Source organism: Chiloscyllium plagiosum, unplaced genomic scaffold (genome assembly GCF_037043375.1).
Source record: "Chiloscyllium plagiosum isolate Xiang-an unplaced genomic scaffold, Cpla_swu_hap1 HiC_scaffold_47, whole genome shotgun sequence".
In the NCBI taxonomy this organism is placed as follows: Eukaryota; Metazoa; Chordata; class Chondrichthyes; order Orectolobiformes; family Hemiscylliidae; genus Chiloscyllium; species Chiloscyllium plagiosum.
In genome coordinates this window covers 3,401,200-3,421,713 of record NW_028270185.1, presented here as the reverse complement: position 1 = coordinate 3,421,713, position 20,514 = coordinate 3,401,200, and the positions used below count along the sequence as shown (strand labels likewise).

Genomic DNA, 20,514 nt, shown 5'->3' with positions numbered 1-20,514 from the left:
GATGTGAGTGAGGTGTTGTTTTACACAGAGTGTGGTAGGAGTGTGCAGCACGCTGTCAAGGTGTGGAGGTGGATACAATCAGGGCATTTAAGAGATTTTTAGATAATCACATAAATATGCAGGAAATGGAGCAATACAGACCGAGGGCAGGCAGAAGGGATTAGTTTAATTTGATATCATGTTCGGCACATTACGGGCTGAAGGGCCTGATGCTGTGCTGGACTGCTCTGTGTTAGATGTAACCGAAGAAATGCCAGTTCAGTTTCGTTCACCGCGTTTCTCCAGCTGTGTAATTTACAGCTCGAGAAATGTACACGGTCTACATGGGGCAGTAAACGGGAAAATTGCAGGAAATGTTTTGTTACCCATTACCCCAGATATAAGGTGACGCTGAAGAATTTGCTGATACAGTTTCCCTGCTGCAACATGCGCCTGTGAGTTAAAACCAGCTTCCCTTTCTCATTCCCCGTGCCTCACAGGAATCCAAGTAAGCTGTACATTATAGAGCACAGGCTGAGGGCAGACAGCAGCTACACTGCTGCCTTGCTCTGGGAAAGAGTCTGAGAGGCGGCTTTACAAGCCACTGTATTATACTTTGGGGATTTGCAAAGGTAAGTGTTAAATCAAACTGTGCAGGGAGAGTGTGGGACTAAACAGCAGACAGATGAGCACTTACAACTCTGCTTTTAACTTCTTTTGTTTCCTTCATGTTCTCGTGAAAGGACTGTTATTCTGAACTTTTTAACTCTTTATATTTTAATTTTATTTTTTATAACTTTTTATGTTTATTTTTCTGATTCCTAAGATTCTGAAAGTCTGTAACGTTGCACTTATATCTTTACTTTACACCTTTTTCTCCCTAAGAGTTTGCACATATGAATCCTGGGCACCTTTGTACTTAAGATGGCGCCATAAATGGCAACTTGTAAACTTCTCACTGCACTCATGTGAGCACATGGGACAATAAAGCTCATTCAATTCAAGTCAAATACCAGAACATTCAAGATTTGGAGATGCCGGTGTCGGACTGGGGTGTACAAAGTTAAAAATCACACCACACCAGGTTATAGTCCAACAGGTTTAACTGGAAGCACTAGCTTTCGGAACACTGCTCCTTCATCAGGTGATAGTGGAGGACACAATTGTAAGGGGAGAAAGTGAGGACTGCAGATGCTGGAGATCAGAGCTGAAAATGTGTTGCTGGAAAAGCGCAGCAGGTCAGGCAGCATCCAAGGAACAGGAGAATCGACGTTTCGGGCATAAGCCCTTCTTCAGGAAGAAGGTTTATGTCCGAAACGTCGATTCTCCTGTTCCTTGGATGCTGCCTGACCTGCTGCGCTTTTCCAGCAACACATTTTTGACACAATTGTAAGGCACAGAATTTATAGCAAAGATTTACAGTGTGATGTAACTGAAATTATACATTGAATAATACCTTGATTATCTGTTGAGTCTCTCATCTGTTCCAATATCATGATAGTTTCACTTCTTTCATGTGTAAGTCACAAAACTTTTTTTTTAAAGTTGCATTCTCAGGTTAGCTGTAACAATTGGTATTAGCTAGACAATATGTTGAAGGTGTTAACTGAGGCTGTGTGCCAAGTGCTGGAAAGTGCAATTAGTGTAGCTAGGGGTTAGTACAAACTTGACGGGCCAAAGGTCATAGAGTCATAGAGATGTACAGCATGGAAACAGACCCTTCGGTCCAACCCGTCCATGCCAACCAGATATCCCAACCCAATCTAGTCCCATTTACCAGCCCATATCCCTCCAAACCCTTCCTATTCATATACCCATCCAGATGCCTTTTAAATGTTGCAATTGTACCAGCCTCCACCACTTCCTCTGGCAGCTCATTCCATACACGTACCACCCTCTGCGTGGAAAAGTTGCTGTGCCGTGTAATTCTTTGAACAAAGGGTCACACTCACTAAAGTTACCAAGTTTGCAAATCTCTCCAAACCACACTTAAGGGAAGAACTGGAACCAGAGAGGATCCTGAGACATTGTGATACAGACTTACTGAGCTGACAGGTCTTTCTATCAGGATATATTAATGACACAGAGAGAGAAAGCAAATGTGCCAGCAACAAATTTGCACACGACACAAAAATAAATGGAAAGGCAGGGACCCAAACTGTTTACAGAGATGATAGTCCAACAGCTTTATTTGGAAGCACTAGCTTTCGGAGCACTGCTCCATCGTCAGGTGGTTGTGGAGCACCTGTCTACATCCATCTGATGAAGGAGCGTCGCTCTGAAAGCTAGTGTGCTTCCAAATAAACCTGTGAGACTATAACCTGGTGTTGTGTGATTTTTAACTTTGTTCATCCCAGTCCAACACCGGCATCTCCGAATCACGTTTACAGAGAGATACTGCTGGGTTCAGTAAATGGACAAATGGAGTATAATGTGGGAGAAGGGGCTGGGGAGACCACACCCGGGGCACTGTGAGTAGGTTTGGTCCCTTATTTAAGGAAAGATATCATTTCATTGGAAGCAGCTGAGGGAAGGATCACTAGGTTGGTCCCTGGGACGGAGGGATTGTCTCATGAGCAAAGATTAAACAGTTGGGACTCTACTCCCTGGAGTAGAGAAGAATGAGAGGTGATCCCATGGAAACATCTTGGATTCTGTAAGGGGCTTGACAGGGTCAATGCTGAGAGGGTGGTCCCTCTCATGGGAGGGTCTAGGGCCAGAGGGCACAGCCTCAGGATAAAGGGGCACTAACTGAAGGCTGAGATGGGGAGGGATCTCTTCCCTCAGAGGGCTGAGAGTTTTTGGAACTCCTTGTCCCAGAGAGCTGTGGGGGCAGACCCCGTGTGTGTATTTAAGGCTGAGATGGAGAGATTGTTGTTGAAACTTTATTGCTGGAACAGCACAGCAGGTCAGGCAGCATCCAGGGAACAGGATGGAGAGATTCCTGATCAGTCGTGGAATCGAGGGGAAAGGGCAGGAAAGTGGACGTGAGGAATCTCAGATCAACCATAATCCTGTTGGATGGCAGGGCAGGCTCGAGGGGCCGAATGGCCTCCTCCTGTTCCTATTTCTGATGGTTTTACGGAATATGGGAAATAGCAGCAGGAGGAGACTAATCGCTGACTGTCATTAAACCAGATCAGGGCAGATTGCCAATTCCATTTCCCCTGCACGATCCCAATATCCCTCTAACATCCAGAAACCTATCAATCTCCATCTAGAACACGCTCAGCATCAGAGTCTCCACAGTCTCGGGGGCAGAAAGTTGCAGAGATTCACCGCTCCCTGAGTGAAGGCCCCTCAATCCCATGCGGTACACCCCTTCACTCTGGGACTGGGGGATCCTAAATCTCAGAGGAGGGGCCTGACTGCTGGAAATAGAAGAGGTCCATATGTCCTTGGGAAGGATGGATAAAACGGGCCGAATGGACACCTTCAGGTTCAATTTCCCCGTTGGGAACATGTTATTGAAACATTAAGTCATTGAAAGGGATATCCATCAAAGACCTACCACCCCGCCCCCTTCGCCTCTTCACTTGGGCCAAAGGGTCTGTTTCCATGATACATGTCTCTATAACTCTTTGTAGTTGTGGGTTTGGATGGTGGTGTCTGAGGATCTTTGGTGAGTTTCTGCAGGGCATCTTGTAGATGGTACACACTGCTGCTACTGAGCGTCGGTGGGGGAGGGAGTGGGTGTTTGTGGATGTGGGGCCAATCAAGTGGGGGCTGCTTTGTCCTGGATAGTGTTGAGCTTCTTGAGTGTTGTTGGAGCTGCCCCCATCCAGGGCAAGTGGGGAGTATTCCCTCACACTCCTGACTTGTGCCTTGGAGATGGTGGACAGGCTTTGGGGGGTCAGGAGGGGAGTTACTCGCTGCAGGATTCCCAGCCTCTGACCTGCTCTTGTAGCCACTGTGTTTATGTGGTGAGTCCAGTTGAGTTTCTGGTCAATGATAACCCCCAGGATGTTGATAGTGAGGGATTCAGTGATGGTAACACCATTGAATGTCAAGGGGTGGTGGTTAGAGTGTCTCCTATTGGTGATGGTCATTGTCTGGCATTTAGGTGGTGTGAATGTTACTTGCCCCTTGTCAGCCCAAGCCTGGATATTGTCCAGATCTTGCTGCATTTGAACACGGACTGTTTCAGTATCTGAGGAGTCACGAATGGTTCTGAACATTGTCCAATCATCAGCAAATATCCCCATTTCTGACCTTATAATGGAGGGAAGGTCATTGATTTAGCAGCTGAAGGTGGTTGGGCCGAGGACACTCCCCTGAGGGACTCCTGCAGAGATCTCCTGGGACATGATCAGCCTTGACCTGATTGAATGGGGTAGCAGACTGACAGTGCTGAATGGCCTCCTCCTGTCCCAAACTCCCAGGTTCCAATGGAAGCTTCCTTCAGTAAACAGTCACAGACCTAACGAGGAAAATGGGTTTCTGACTCTCTTCACTGACAGACTCAGAGCAGGATGTGACGGAGAGATTAAGAAATAATTTAGCAGCTTCTAAATCCGTCCGTATGAAAAATACAGAGAGAAAAAGGAGATAGAGATCAGGCTGGAACTCAAATAAATCCAGCAAATGAAATGTTGCAGATCAAATGGTGAGGGAGCAGCGGGAGTGATTTCAGTCAATTCCAATAGACTGCTTCAGGCATTCACCAAAGACAGGACTTTGAGTGAGAGACAGAGCGAGAGAGAGAGACAGAGCGAGAGAGAGAGACAGAGCGAGAGAGAGAGATGGAGCGAGAGAGAGAGAGAGAGACAGAGAGAGAGAGAGAGAAATAGAGAGTGAGAAAGGTGAGCGAGAGAATGAGAGTGAGATTCATGTAAAGATGACGTTTACTAAATTAGATTAGATTAGATTACATTACAGTGTGGAAACAGGCCCTTCGGCCCAACAAGTCCATACCGACCCGCCGAAGCGAAACCCACCCATACCCCTACATTTACCCCTTACCTAACACTACGGGCAATTTAGCATGGCCAATTCACCTGCACATCTTTGGACTGTGGGAGGAAACCGGAGCACCCGGAGGAAACCCACGCAGACACGGGGAGAATGTGCAAACTCCACACAGTCAGTCGCCTGAGGCGGGAATTGAACCCGGGTCTCTGGCGCTGTGAGGCAGCAGTGCTAACCACTGTGCCACCGTGCCGCCCACTGTTTCCGAGTTTGGAATTCCCCTCCCCAGGCGCTGGGGAGGATGATGTGAGGCAGGTTTCTGATCAATGAGGGAGCCGAGGGTGGTGGGAGTCAGACAGGAAAGTGGAGTAGGGGCTACCATCAGATTCCCAGTGATCGTATTGAATGATAGCAGAGGTATGATGGGCTGAAAGACCTAATCCAGCTCCAAACCTTTGCTTTCTCTTTCCAAAAATTTAATTTGTACGTGTGACGTAACATCACTGACTCAAGCAGCACTTACTGCCCGTCCCTAGTTGCCCCCGGACCTGAGTGTGTCGTCAGGGCCCTTTCAGAAAGTGGTTAAAAAGCAGCCACATGGCGGTGGGCCTGTAGCCACATGTAGGCCTGAGCAGGGGAGGGAGAGTGGATTCCCTTCCCTAAGGGACATGAGTGACCCTGGGCTGCAGTGTGACAGCAATGCTCTCACATTGAGAGTAGCCATTAGGGCAACCCGTCCCTGAATTTAGGTATAACCATTTCCTGCGGTGGGGTTTGATCCCGGGTCTGGGAGGGAGGTTGCTGGTTGCTAGGCCAGTGATGTTACCATGACACCAGGCCGTCTTCAGGAGCCACTCTCCCAGAAACAGCCCTGGGACAAACGGAGCGTTCGGATCAGGAGTGTCCATTGTTTCCGAGGTTTGGCTGTTTGGGAATCGAAGAGGAACAGAAACTCTCTCCGTGAGCAAACAGCCCCATGCCGTGTCAACAGGAAAACTGCTCGGATAGTTCCCACACCACATCAACAACCACACACTTCACAGGCTGGCAAAATGGACTGGGACGTTCACAGGTCGCAAAAGGCACTATACAAATGCAGGCTCTTTCGTTGCCATACCTCAGCACAGGGCTCCCTCAGTTCTGCCTCTCTGACAATGCGGTGCTCCCTCAGCACTGACCCTCCGACAGTGTGGCGCTCCCACAGCACTGACCCTCCGACAGCGCAGCACTCCCTCAGCACTGACCTTCCGACAGTGCGGCACTCCCACAGCACTGACCCTCCGACAGCGCAGCGCTCCCTCAGCACTGACCCTCCGACAGCGCGGCGCTCCCTCAGCACTGACCCTCCGACAGTGCGGCGCTCCCTCAGCACTGACCTTCCGACAGTGCGGCGCTCCCTCAGCACTGACCCTCCGACAGTGCGACGCTCCCTCAGCACTGACTCTCCGACAGTGCGGCGCTCCCACAGCACTGACCCTCCGACAGTGCGGCGCTCCCACAGCACTGACCCTCCGACAGCGCAGCGCTCCCTCAGCACTGACCCTCCGACAGTGCGACGCTCCCACAGCACTGACTCTCCGACAGTGCGGCGCTCCCACAGCACTGACTCTCCGACAGTGCGGCGCTCCCACAGCACTGACCCTCCGACAGCGCAGCGCTCCCTCAGCACTGACCCTCCGACAGTGCCCCCTGAACCTAAAGATAGGTATTGTTTTACATCAGGGCAGTCAGTATTCTGAAGTCCTCAGTGTTGTTGTCTCTCCCTGCTGAACGGATTGCTGGTTTTGTTTAACCAGATGAAAACATGCATTCCAGCTGTCACGACTCAGAAACCTGCCAGGCTCCAGGCAAACCGCAGCACTGACATTGATTGGACAAAGCTGACTGTTCACATGAAGTGACCAACTCTGACCCACGAGGTTTCACAATGGATTCTCTTTGTGAGCTGTACAGAGGGAATCGCACAGGGCCTGCACCAGGAATGGGTCACAGCAGGTTTTCATAAGGCAACAGGAAGGAAAAGAGTTTCTGGGAACTTGAGGAAGGGTCAACAATTTGCCCACTCTCCACGAGTGCCAGGCCAATATGTCTTTGTGTTCGATCACCCAACTACTGCAGACAGAAAGCAACAATTTCCACACGGATATATTTCACTTCATTTAGGAAGGGCATTCCTGGATCGGAAATCTGACTCCTGAATCTAAGATGGAGAAACAATGGAAAACCTTGAATTGATGTAGCACCTCTCACAACCACTGCAAGGGCCCCAAGTGCTAAACCAGCCGGTTTTTTTTTAAGAGGGCCATTTTGCTGAAGTTGTAAAGATTAATCTCTGTCTGTAAGGTGTGTTCAATGAATAATTGTTGGACAGGACACCAGTCAGAACTCCCGTCTCCTCACCATAACGTCACAGTGTGATAGACTCAGAGCTGTACAGCACAGAAACAGACCCTTCGGTCCAACTCGCCCATGCCGACCAGACATCCTAACCTCATCTCGTCCTGTTTGCCAGCACTTGGCCTATATCCCTCCAAACTCTTCCTATTCATATACCCATCCAGATGCCTTCTAAATTCCTTAAACCTATGGCCTCTAGTTCTGGACTTACCCCCCACTCCATCCCAGGGAAAACACCTTGTCCATTCCCCCTATTCATGCCCAATCCCTGGACCTTTTCACTTTAAGGTGAAGGGGCAAATGAGGTCGCAATATACAGTTACCTCCAAATGATAGCAACACTGACAGTGTGGCACTCCCTCAGCACTGACCCTCCGACAATGCGGTGCTCCCTCAGTACTGACCCTCCGACAGTGTGGCACTCCCTCAGCACTGACCCTCCGACAGTGTGGCACTCCCTCAGCACCGACCCTCCGACAGTGTGGCACTCCCTCAGCACTGACCCTCCGACAGTGTGGCACTCCCTCAGCACTGACCCTCCGACAATGCGGTGCTCCCTCAGTACTGACCCTCCGACAGTGTGGCACTCCCTCAGTACTGACCCTCCGACAGTGTGGCACTCCCTCAGCACTGACCCTCCAACAGTGTGGCACTCCCTCAGCACTGACCATCCGACAGTGCGGCACTCCCTCAGCACTGACCCCCCGACAGTGCAACACTCCCTCTGCACTGACCTTCCGACAGTGCGACACTCCCTCAGCACTGACCCTCCGACAGTGCGGCACTCCCTCAACACTGACCTTCCGACATTGCGGCACTCTCTCAGCACTGACCCTCCAACAGTGCAGCACTCCCTCAGCACTGACCCCCCCGACAGTGCAACACTCCCTCAGCACTCACCCTCCGACAGTGCGACACTCCCTCAGCACTGACCCTCCGACAGTGCGGCACTCCCTCAGCACTGACCCCCCGACAGTGCAACAGTCTCTCAGCACTGACCCTCCAACAGTGCTGCACTCCCTCAGCACTAACCCCCCGACAGTGCTGCACTCCCTCAGCACTGACCCCCCGACAGTGCAACACTCCCTCAGCACTGACCCTCCGACAGTGCGGCACTCCCTCAGCACTGACCCTCCGACAGTGCAACACTCCCTCAGCACTGACCCTCCGACAGTGCAACACTCCCTCAGCACTGACCCTCCGACAGTGCGGCACTCCCTCTGCATTGACCCTCCAACAGTGTGGCACTCCCTCAGCACTGACCCGCCGACAGTGCGACACTCCCTCAGCACTGACCCTCCGACAGTGCGACACTCCCTCAGCACTGACCCTCCGACAGTGTGGCACTCCCTCAGCACTGACCCTCCGACAGTGCGGCACTCCCTCAGCACTGACCCTCCGACAGTGCGGCACTCCCTCAGCACTGACCCTCCGACAGTGCGACACTCCCTCAGCACTGACCCTCCGACAGTGCGACACTCCCTCAGCACTGACCCTCCGACAGTGTGGCACTCCCTCAGCACTGACCCTCCGACAGTGCGGCACTCCCTCAGCACTGACCCTCCGACAGTGCGACACTCCCTCAGCACTGACCCTCCGACAGTGCGGCACTCCCTCAGCACTGACCCTCCGACAGTGCGACACTCCCTCAGCACTGACCCTCCGACAGTGCGGCACTCCCTCAGCACTGACCCTCCGACAGTGCGGCACTCCCTCAGCACTGACCCTCCGACAGTGCGACACTCCCTCAGCACTGATCCTCCGACAGTGCGGCACTCCCTCAGCACTGACCCTCTGACAGTGCGGCACTCCCTCAGCACTGACCCTCTGACAGTGTGGCACTCCCTCAGCACTGACCTTCAGAGAGTACAGTCTCCAAGGGAGTGCCGCACTGTCAGAAAGGCTGTGATCAGATCTACATGGGTGGTCAGGGATTGCTGTGGTTTCCGGTGACGTGTACACAACGTGAAACCATTCCTTGGTGCGAGTGGGATTACATCAATCTCTGCTCTCTCAGTCACTCAATGGAAGTTACGACTAACTGCTCTGTCTGAATGTTCCCTACAACAGCTCCATCAGGAACTGAGGCTGGGTGTGGAAGGATTGAGAAATTGCCAGTAATCCCACTCTGGGATAAGCCATTCCCTGTGAGGACAACCCTGGTTTATCAGCCTGGAAAATGACCTAAAGGAACACGAGACATGATCTTTGTTCTGCACGGAGTGGATCGGAATCTAAACCCTCCATTCCCAGCAACATCCTGGTAAATCTCTTCTGAACCCTCTCCCGCTTAATAACGACCTTCCTACAGGAGGGTGACTCAAACTGCACGGAATATTCCAGGGGAGACCTCACCAACATCCTGTACAACCTCAACATGAAGTCCCAGAAGACCGTAGACACAGAAGCGGAAATTAGGCCATTCAGCCCATCGAGTGCATGTTCAATCATGGCTGATACATTACTCAATCCCTGCTTTCTCCCCATAACCCTTGATGATCAAGAACCTATCTATCTCCATCTTAAATATACTCAGTGACCCGGCCCCCACAGCCTTCTGTGGCAATGAATTCCAGAGATTCCCCACTGTCTGACTGAAGAAGTTTCTCCTTATCTCCATTCTCAAAGGGTCTTCCCTTTACTCTAAGGCTGTGCCCTCAGGTCCTAGTCTCTCGTACCAATGGAAACATCTTCCCAACATCCACTCTGTCCAGGCCAGTCAGAATTCTGTAAGTTTTAATTAGATCCCCCTCTCATCCTTCTAAACTCCACTGAGCCCCAGAGTCCTCAAACGTTCCTCGTGCGTTAAGCCTTTTCATTCCTGGGATCATTCTCATGAAGCTCCCCTGGAGCTGCTCCAGGGCCAGTACATCCTTCCCGATGTAATGGGCCCAGAATCGCTCACAATATTCTAAATGCCCGAAACGTTGACTCTCCAGCCCCTCGGATGCTGCCTGACCTGCTGTGCTTTTCCAGCACCACCCTCTCGACTCTGAGCTCCAGCATCTACAGTGCTCACTTTCTCGATTCTCTACATGTGGTCTGACCAGAACCTTCTAAAGCCTCAGAAGTGGAGAAAGTGAGGTCTGCAGATGCTGGAGATCAAAGTTGAAACTTTATTGCTGGAACAGCACAGCAGGTCAGGCAGCATCCAGGGAACAGGAGATTCGACGTTTCGGGCACAGGCCCTTCTTCAGGAATTTCCTGAAGAAGGGCCTGTGCCCGAAACGTCGAATCTCCTGTTCCCTGGATGCTGCCTGACCTGCTGTGCTGTTCCAGCAATAAAGCCTCAGAAGTGCATCCCTGACTTTATTTCTAGTCCTCTTGAAATAAAAGCCAACACTGCATTTACCTTCCTAATTACCGACTTAACCTGCAAGTTCACTTTAACAGAATCCTGAACCAGGACTCCCAAGTCCCTTTGCACTTCAGATTTCTGAATTTTCTCCCCATTTACTCCCAACTCAAAGCAAAACAAAAAATGATGGAAATTACAGAGCTCTGGTGAAGAGTCATCTAAACTCGAAACGTTAACTTGTTCTATCTCCGCGAATGCTGCCTGTCCCGCTGTGATCTCCAGATTTGTTGTTCTCAGTACAGATTCCCAGCATCGGCAGTGATTAGTTCCTGTACTGAAAGTTCTGAACAATGAAAGCAAGGCTAGAATCATGGAACCCATCTGGTGCAGAAAAAGGGCCATTCAGCCCATTGGGTCCAAAGAGCATCCCACCCAGACCCACATCCATTTACTCCTTCACAGACACTTGGGATGGTCAGCAAATAATGGAGGGCTTTATGACAAATTCAATCGCCATGGTTTCCTGTCAGATCGCTTTCCAATGCAATGACACCATTTTAATCCCATCACAAACCTCTGGTAAGGTGGAAAACAACCCCTTTGTCAGCCCCCACCTTGGACACACGTACCCACAATATTTTCATTTCCCACTTTATCCCTATTTCCTGGTTAAAGAGAGAGAGGCAAATCCCTTGCACCCACTTTAATTGGAATAATCACGGCAAATGGGGAAGGCCATTCAGCCTATAGAGCGCATGTCAGCTCTCTGCATGAGTCATTTCATCCAATGGGCTTCTTTGTGGCACAGTGATAGTGCCCTTATCTCTGGGACTTGCAGACGTGTGTCGCAACATGGTCCAAATTGTAAAAATACTTCAGTTAGCCAGTCCCACTCCCCAACTCTCTGCCTGTGACACCCCTCCCTCCTGCAGTTTGTCCAATCCTCCTCTGAACGCCTCCATTACACACCGTCTCTGCCACACTCTCAGGGAAATGCATTCTAGACCTTGGCCCACTCGCTGCACGATCGAGATCATTATTCATATTGCTTCAGATTTTTTCCCCCAGTCACCTGTAAATTGGGATCCTCTCATTCCCAACCCCTATTGTAACGTTACCCGCATCATCACTTCCTCTCGGAGACGGTGAGGACTGCGGATGCTGGAGATCAGAGCCGAGAGTGTGGTGCTGGAAAAGCGCAGCAGGACAGGCAGCATCCGAGGGGCAGGAGAATTGACGTTTCGTGCACAAGCCCCATTCTGGATGAAGGGCGCTCGCCCAAAACACCGATTCTCCTGCTCCCCAGATGCTGCCTAACCTGCTGTGTTTTTCCAGCACCACGCCATCACGTCTCTGTCAGCTCAGTCTACTGACGAGCCACTTGTAAAACAAATTGCCCCTCGTGTCCTTTTCAAAATCTTTGCCCTCTCACCTTAAGACTCCACCTCCTCCTTCCACTCACCTTACCTATGCCCCTCATGACTTTGTAAAGGTCACCCCTCCACCTCCCACTCTCCAGTCAAAAAAGTCCCAGCCTATCCAATCACTTCGGGATCCTCCGATTCTCAACCTTCCAGCCAATGGGAACGGTTTCTCCCTCCTCACAATTATGAAACGCTGGATCAAATCTCTTCTGGAGCAGGTTGGCCAATCCCCAGCCCCTCCAACCTCTAACTGGGTTTCCTCACTCCTGCAGTCACTCCCCTCAATCTGTGAGAAACTCCCCTGACCTGCACTGCTCCCCTGGAGGCTAAACCAAGGCCCTCATTCGAGCTTTCCATCGCGCTGGGAAGCATTGGCCCGTTGGCCAGTCACTCCAGGAGATTAGATCCTTTCAAATCGACCAATGCCAGGAGTTTCTGACCTGCATAATCTTTTCCTGTCCCGTGAGCCAACACACAGACCCTTCTCGATATTTCCTGGTCAGCCCGCTCAGAGATGTTACAGCACCAACACCCAACCCCCACCCCCCCAACCCCCACCCCTCCCCCGGGCTCCTGGCTCAGGGGTAGGGACACTACAGCCCTGAGTTTGAGAGATTATCTTTGCCCCAGTAATTGACAGTAGACAACTAATCTCTCAGGAAATAGTCATCGAATTGTCCAACTCAAAATGACAAGCCTGCAGAGCCCAGAACCTCAAACTGATGGACGCAACGTGGGAGGGTCACTTTGAGCCTATTTGCAACAGTAATAGACTCGTCAACTTGAAGGGCATTTAAATGGTCATTGGATAAACATATGGAGGATAATGGAACAGTGTAGGTTAGATGGGCTTCAGATTGGTTCCACAGGACAGCACAACACAGGGCCGAAGGGCCTGTACTGTGCTGGAATGTTCTAGGTTCATGCCAAAGACTCGACACTTCTCACCGCGCTGCCTAAGACCAGGTCCTCAGTGAGTCACAGTGGGGACTGGCCTGTGTCCACTCTGGAACATTTCCCAGTTGCTTCTGTGGCCTAAGAACAGGATTCATCTCATCACCATTTTCAAGGTAGTGTTGGGGGATGGCTGGTGCTGACGGAGAGCAACGTGTTCAAACTGTGTAACATTTTCAGACAGCTCCTTATCAGAGAGCTCTCGCCACATTAGAAAAACAATAACTCCAGGCAGATGTGGCACGGACCCTAACCAACAAAAACAAAGAGAAACAATTCCAAATAGGCTGTGCCTTTCCGGGGCTCTGGAGTGAGGCTTCAGAGAGACCTCTTCCCAACTGGAATCACACTGGGAAATGACCAGGAAGGAGACGAGAGCAGGCCTCGGTAAACGCAGGGATATTCCAGACGGGAGACTAGCATTTACATAGCACCTTTTACAATGTCAGAGCCTCTTAAAGTGAAGTGCACTCACTGTTACAATAGAGGAAACACAGCTGTCCATTTACGTACAACAAGATCCCATGAACAGTGAAGTTGCAATGACACAGTAGCTAAATTCTTTCAAAGTTGTTGAAGGGATAAATTTTCACAGGGACACATGGTGGGGGCAGGGACAGAGACAGAGACAGAGATAAATCTCCCCCATGGCACAGCAAAATAAAGCCAGAAGATCTTCCCATCTCCCTGAGTGGACATGAGGGGTTTTCACAGATGGTCATGACCCAGTAGCAGCATCCCTTATGTTAGTCAGTCACAGTATAAGGCGGGATACTGTGGGTGTCAGTGTGTCAGCATTTACATAGGGACCCTTGAGGAGGGGTCATCCTCAAAGCGTGCTCCCTCAGCACTGACCCTCCGACAGTGCGGCACTCCCTCAGCACTGACCCTCCGACAGTGCGGCGCTCCCTCAGCATTGACCCTCCGACAGTGCGGCACTCCCTCAGCACTGACCCTCCGACAGTGCGGTGCTCCCTCAGTACTGACCCTCCGACAGTGCGGTGCTCCCTCAGTACTGACCCTCTGACAGTGCGGCACTCCCTCAGCACTGACCCGCCAACAGTGCCAAATCCCTCAGCACTGACCCTCCGACAGTGCGGTGCTCCCTCAGCATTGACCCTCCGACAGTGCCCACCCCCTCAGCACTGACCCTCCGACAGTGCCCACTCCCTCAGCACTGACACTCCGACAGTGCCCACTCCCTCAGCACTGACCCCCCGACAGTGCGGCGCTCCCTCAGTACTGACCCTCCGACAGTGCGGTGCTCCCTCAGCACTGACCCTCCGACAGTGCGGTGCTCCCTCAGCACTGACCCTCCGACAGTGCGGTGCTCCCTCAGCACTGACCCTCTGACAGTGCGGCGCTCCCTCAGTACTGACCCTCCGACAGTGCGGCACTCCCTCAGCACTGACTCGCCAACAGTGCCAACTCCCTCAGCACTGACCCTCCGACAGTGCGGCGCTCCCTCAGTACTGACCCTCCAACAGTGCGGCACTCCCTCAGCACTGACCCGCCAACAGTGCCAACTCCCTCAGCACTGACCCTCCGAAAGTGCGGCACTCCCTCAGTATTGACCCTTCGACAGTGCGGCACTCCCTCAGCACTGACCCTCCGACAGTGCGGCGCTCCCTCAGCACTGACCCTCCGACAGTGCTCACTCCCTCAGCACTGACCCTGCGACAGTGCGGCGCTCCCTCAGTACTGACCCTTCGACAGTGCGGCGCTCCCTCAGCACTGACCCTCCGACAGTGCGGCGCTCCCTCAGCACTGACCCTCCGACAGTGCGGCGCTCCCTCAGCACTGACCCTTCGACAGTGCGGCATTCCCTCAGCACTGACCCTCCAACAGTGCAGCACTCCCTCTGCACTGACCCTCTGACAGTGAGGCGCTCCCTCAGCACTGACCCTCCGACAGTGCGGCGCTCCCTCAGCACTGACCCTCTGACAGTGCGGCGCTCCCTCAGCACTGACCCTCCGACAGTGCGGCGCTCCCTCAGCACTGACCCTCCGACAGTGCGGCGCTCCCTCAGCACTGACCCTCCGACAGTGCGGCGCTCCCTCAGCACTGACCCTCCGACAGTGCGGCGCTCCCTCAGCACTGACCCTCCGACAGTGCGGCGCTCCCTCAGCACTGACCCTCCGACAGTGCGGCGCTCCCTCAGCACTGACCCTTCGACAGTGCGGCATTCCCTCAGCACTGACCCTCCGACAGTGCGGCGCTCCCTCAGCCCTGACCCTCCGACAGTACGGCGCTCCCTCATATTGACCCTTCGACAGTGCGGCACTCCCTCAGCACTGACCCTCCGACAGTGCGGCGCTCCCTCAGCACTGACCCTCCGACAGTGCGGCATTCCCTCAGCACTGACCCTCCGACAGTGCGGCACTCCCTCAGCACTGACCCTCCGACAGTGCGGCGCTCCCTCAGCACTGACCCTCCGACAGTGCGGCGCTCCCTCAGCACTGACCCTCCGACAGTGCGGCGCTCCCTCAGCACTGACCCTCTGACAGTGCCCACTCCCTCAGCACTGACCCTCCGACAGTGCGGCACTCCCTCAGCACTGACCCTCCGACAGTGCGGCACTCCCTCAGCACTGACCCTCCGACAGTGCGGCGCTCCCTCAGCACTGACCCTCCGACAGTGCGGCGCTCCCTCAGCACTGACCCTCCGACAGTGCGGCGCTCCCTCAGCACTGACCCTCTGACAGTGCCCACTCCCTCAGCACTGACCCTCCGACAGTGCGGCACTCCCTCAGCACTGACCCTCCGACAGTGCGGCACTCCCTCAGCACTGACCCTCTGACAGTGCCCACTCCCTCAGCACTGACCCTTCGACAGTGCGGCGCTCCCTCAGCAGTGTCCTGGGAGAATCAAACTGCAGTTAGTTTTGAATGAACCATCCTGGGGAGAAGTGGACTCCTCTCTACTCTGGCCACCCTCCAAATTAGTCGAGTGCGGTTCACCAAACTAATGCCCCTCCGACGTGGTGTTTACCCCCATTCATGAATCCTCCCCCTTTTTCTCGATGCCCTGAAATTAGCCGCAGTTCTTTCAAAAAATATGGAGTCTCTCCCAGTGGGATTGGCCCAAATTCCTTCAATAAACCTCAAACTAAAAGAGCTCTATCAGAAACAGGAGCTCAATCCACCCCCAGCTCCCCTCACTCCCTCTCGATTACGGTCTCAGTTTGAAATTCTGCGGCCAATGGAGACATTCTGGGGGAGTTTTCAGCATTTTAGAATCAAGTTACTGGTGCCCGGGTGATATCCAGAGCAGATAAACTATTCCATCTTCATATAGAATGAAAGAACATTTTAGGGAGCAAGGGCTTGTGTCTGTGTGTGAGTGTCTGTGTGAGAGTGTGTGGGGCTGTGTGTGAGTGTCTGTGTGAAAGTGTGTGTCTGTGTGAGAGTGTGTGTCTGTGTGAGAGTGTGTGTCTGTGTGAGAGTGTGTGGGGCTGTGTGTGAGTGTCTGTGTGAGAGTGTGTGTCTGTGTGAGAGTGTCTGTGTGAGAGTGTCTGTGTGAAAGTGTGTGTCTGTGTGAGAGTGTGTGTCTGTGAGAGTGTGTGTGGCTGTGTGAGAGTGTGTGTCTGTGTGAGAGTGTGTCTGTGTGAGAGTGTGTCTGTGTGAGTGTGTGGCTGCGTGTGTGTCTGTGAGAGTGTGTGTGGTTGTGTGAGAGTGTGTGGCTGTGTGTGTGTTTGTGTGAGAGTGTGGCTGTGTGTGAGAGTGTGGCTGTGTGTGAGAGTGTGTGGCTGTGTGTGAGTGTGGCTGTGTGTGTGTCTGTGTGTGAGTGTCTGTGTGAGAGTGTCTGTGTGAGAGTGTCTGTGTGAGAGTGTGTGTCTGTGTGTGAGAGTGTCTGTGTGAGAGTGTGTGTGTGAGTGTCTGTGTGAGAGTGTGTGGCTGTGTGTGTGTTTGTGTGAGAGTGTGGCTGTGTGTGAGAGTGTGTCTGTGTGTGTCTATGTGAGAGTGTGTGGCTGTGTGTGTGTGAGTGTGTGTCTGTGTGTGAGTGTCTGTGTGAGAGTGTGTGGCTGTGTGTGTGTTTGTGTGAGAGTGTGTTTGTGTGAGAGTGTGTGGCTGTGTGTGTGTTTGTGTGAGAGTGTGGCTGTGTGAGAGTGTGTGTCTGTGTGTGAGAGTGTGTGTCTGTGTGTTAGAGTGTGTGTGTGCGGCCGAACAGTGTTCCTCTCTGGGATTAACCGGGAGAGATTTTGGGAAGTGGTTAATTTCAGAGTGGAACCCCAGCGCCGGCTCACACACAATCCGAACCCAGGAGCGGTCTGAGGATGTTGTCTCTGTCCCTGGAACCGAGTGGAAAAGGACAAAATGAAATCTGCTCAAACCCGAGAGACGGCTTAAGAAAATCTCTTTACTCACCGCCAGTCCTTGTGTGCTGCTCTTGGGGGTGGGAGAGAGGGGGTGACTGAATCCCCTTCCAGTCAGACCCCACTCTACAATGTCCTCCTGCCCTTTCTCCTTTAGTGGAACAGCCAGGAATCTCAGGAACGGATCATTCTGTGTCCCTTCCAGCACCAGGGGCTGGGGGGAGCTTCCCTCCAGCCGGATTCAATGCAGCAAACACACTTTCTCAACCCCCCCTCCCTCTCTCCTTCTCCTTCTCCCTCTCCCTCCCCCTGTCTCTCCCTCCCTCTCTCTCTCTCCCAAAGCTGGCGCGGCTCCTTAACCCTGTGTGTGCACAGCTCCTCCAGCTCTCTCTCCTCTCCTGGAGGGACGGGGGACGGGGGACGGGGGTGAGAGGCAGGACTCCCCCTTACAGCCACACCAGCCCCTCATCTTTCACCGCCGCCTCTCTCCCCCATCCCCCGAGATTTCTCCGTGAGCTATTCGGCCACAGCAGCATCACAGCTCTCCACCGCCAGCCCAGTTAGCGGGACTCAGGGAGCGGAGCGGCCCGGGCTGAGGGTTCAACCTCCCGCCTCCCCGGACATCGGGAACAAACACAGAGGAAACACCACTTACTTCACACACTCCCACCGTCTCTAACTCATCTGTATGTTCCCGCACACCTCACCCCTCCCCATCTCTGTGACCCCCTTCACCCCCTACACCCCCTCCCCATCTCTGTGACCCCCTCCCGTCCCTACACCCCCTCCCCATCTCTGTAACCCCCTCCCGCCCCTACACCCCCTCCCCATCTCTGTAACCCGCTCCCGTCCCTACACCCCCTCCCCATCTCTGTCACCCCCTCCCGCCCCTACACCCCCTCCCCATCTCTGTCACCCCCTCCCGCCCCTACACCCCCTCCCCATCTCTGTCACCCCCTCCCGCCCCTACACCCCCTCCCCATCTCTGTAACCCCCTCCAGCCCCTACACCCCCTCCCCATCTCTGTCACCCCCTCCAGTCCCTACACCCCCTCCCCATCTCTGTCACCCCCTCCAGCCCCTACACCCCCTCCCCATCTCTGTCACCCCCTCCCGCCCCTACACCCCTCCCTATCTCTATAACCCCCTCCAGCCCCTACACCCCCTCCCCATCTGTCACCCCCTCCCGCCCCTACACCCCCTCCCCATCTCTGTCACCCCCTCCCGCCCCTAAACCCCTCCCTATCTCTGTCACCCCCTCCAGCCCCAACACCCCCTCCCTAACTCTGTAACCCCCTCCAGCCCCTACACCCCCTCCCCATCTCTGTAATCCCCTCCAGCTCCAACACCCCCTCCCTATCTCTGTAACCCCCTCCAGCCCCTACACCCCCTCCTGCCCCTACACCCCCTCCATATCTCTGTAACCCCCTCCAGCCCTTACACCCCCTCCCCATCTCTGTCACCCCCTCCCCATCTCTGTCACCCCCTCCAGCCCCTACCAATCTCTGTAACCCCCTCCAAATCTCTGTAACCCTCTCCAGCCCCTACACTCCTTCCCTATCACTGTAACCCCCTCCAGCCCCTACACCCCCTCCCTATCTCTGTAGCCCCTCCAGCCCCTACATCCCCTCACTATCTCTGTAACCCCCTCCAGCCCCTGCACCCAGTTCCTATCTCAGTCACCTTCTCCAGCCCCTATGCCCATCCCTATCTCTGTAACACCCACCAGCCCCTACACCCCTCCTTGTTTCTGTAACCCCCTCCAGCCCTTACACCCCCTCCCTATTTCTGTAACCCCCTACACCCACTCCCTATCTCTGTAACTCCTCCAGCCCCTACACCCCTCCCTATCTCTGTCACTCCCTCCAGCCCCTACACCCCTCCCTATCTCTGTCACTCCCTCCAGCCCCCCTACCCCCCTCCCTATCTCTGTCACCCCCTCCAGCCCCTACACCCCCTCCCTATCTCTGTCACCCCCTCCAGCCCCTACACCCCCTCCCTATCTCTGTCACCCCCTCCAGCCCCTCCCTATCTCTGTAACCCCCTCCAGCCCGTCCACCCCCTCCCTATCTCTGTAACCCCCTCCAGCCCCTCCCTATCTCTGTAACCCCCTCCAGCCCCTCCCTATCTCTGTAACCCCCTCCAGCCCCTCCCTATCTCAGTCACCCTCACCAGCTCCTACACCCCCACCCTATCTCTGTAACCCCTCCAGCCCCTACACCCCCTCCCTATCTCTGTAACCCCTCCAGCCCCTACACCCCCTCCCTATCTCTGTAACCCCCTCCAGCCCCCTACACCCCTCCCTATCTCTGTAACCCCCTCCAGCCCCCTACACCCCTCCCTATCTCTGTAACCCCCTCCAGCCCCCTACACCCCTCCCTATCTCTGTAACCCCCTCCAGCCCCTACACCCCCTCCCTATCTCTGTAACCCCTCCAGCCCCTACACCCCCTCCCTATCTCTGTAACCCCCTCCAGCCCCCTACACCCCTCCCTATCTCTGTAACCCCCTCCAGCCCCCTACACCCCTCCCTATCTCTGTAACCCCCTCCAGCCCCTACACCCCCTCCCTATCTCTGTAACCCCTCCAGCCCCTACACCCCCTCCCTATCTCTGTAACCCCCTCCAGCCCCCTACACCCCTCCCTATCTCTGTAACCCCCTCCAGCCCCCTACACCCCTCCCTATCTCTGTAACCCCCTCCAGCCCTACACCCCCTCCCTATCTCTGTAATCCCCTCCAGCCCCTCCAGCCCCTCCCTATCTCTGTAACCCCCTCCAGCCCCTACACCCTCTCCCTACCTCTGTCACCCCCCACCCCCTCCACATCTCTGTAACCTCCCTCTGTATTCCGGCTCTCTCCTTGAATATTCCGGATTTCCATTCCTCTGCCATTGTCGTTTCCCAAACTCTGGAATTTCCTCCCTGAAAATTGTGTCCCCTCTCCCCCTCCCATTCAGTCTCCTCCTTTAAGACCCTCCTTCGGACTAATCCCTTTGACCATACCCTTGGTCACTATGTTTGCTGCTATAGGAAGGCAAGTTGTTGTTGAGATGCCGAGGAGAGAGATGCTTTGTAAACAAATTGGACCAGCTTTCAGACAGGCAACGGATATCAAGTCCAAAGGTGGTTTGAATTATAGATGGGCAGAGTTTTAAGCAGGAAGGGAATCAGTGGGGCTGTGGGGAGGTCGGAAAGTGGGTGATCAGATCAGCAATGGGGGGGGAAGCAGGCTGGATGGGCTG

The 20,514-nt window shown here is 53.8% G+C and overlaps 2 protein-coding genes across 2 annotated transcripts in view; both read right to left on the bottom strand.

Moving 5' to 3' along the window:
• Window positions 1-17,553, bottom strand: part of LOC122547537 (uncharacterized) — a 181,171-nt gene extending 163,618 nt beyond the window's left edge. The window contains exon 1 of the mRNA XM_087983853.1: window positions 17,327-17,553. The gene's annotated coding sequence lies outside the window, so the exon portion shown is untranslated. The remainder of the gene's footprint in view (window positions 1-17,326) is intronic.
• Window positions 13,055-20,514, bottom strand: part of LOC122542681 (kunitz-type protease inhibitor 1-like) — a 58,237-nt gene continuing 50,777 nt past the window's right edge. Inside the window, exon 5 of the mRNA XM_087983925.1 lies at window positions 13,055-13,209. Within this exon, the coding sequence (XP_087840051.1) occupies window positions 13,055-13,209 (155 nt within the window). The remainder of the gene's footprint in view (window positions 13,210-20,514) is intronic.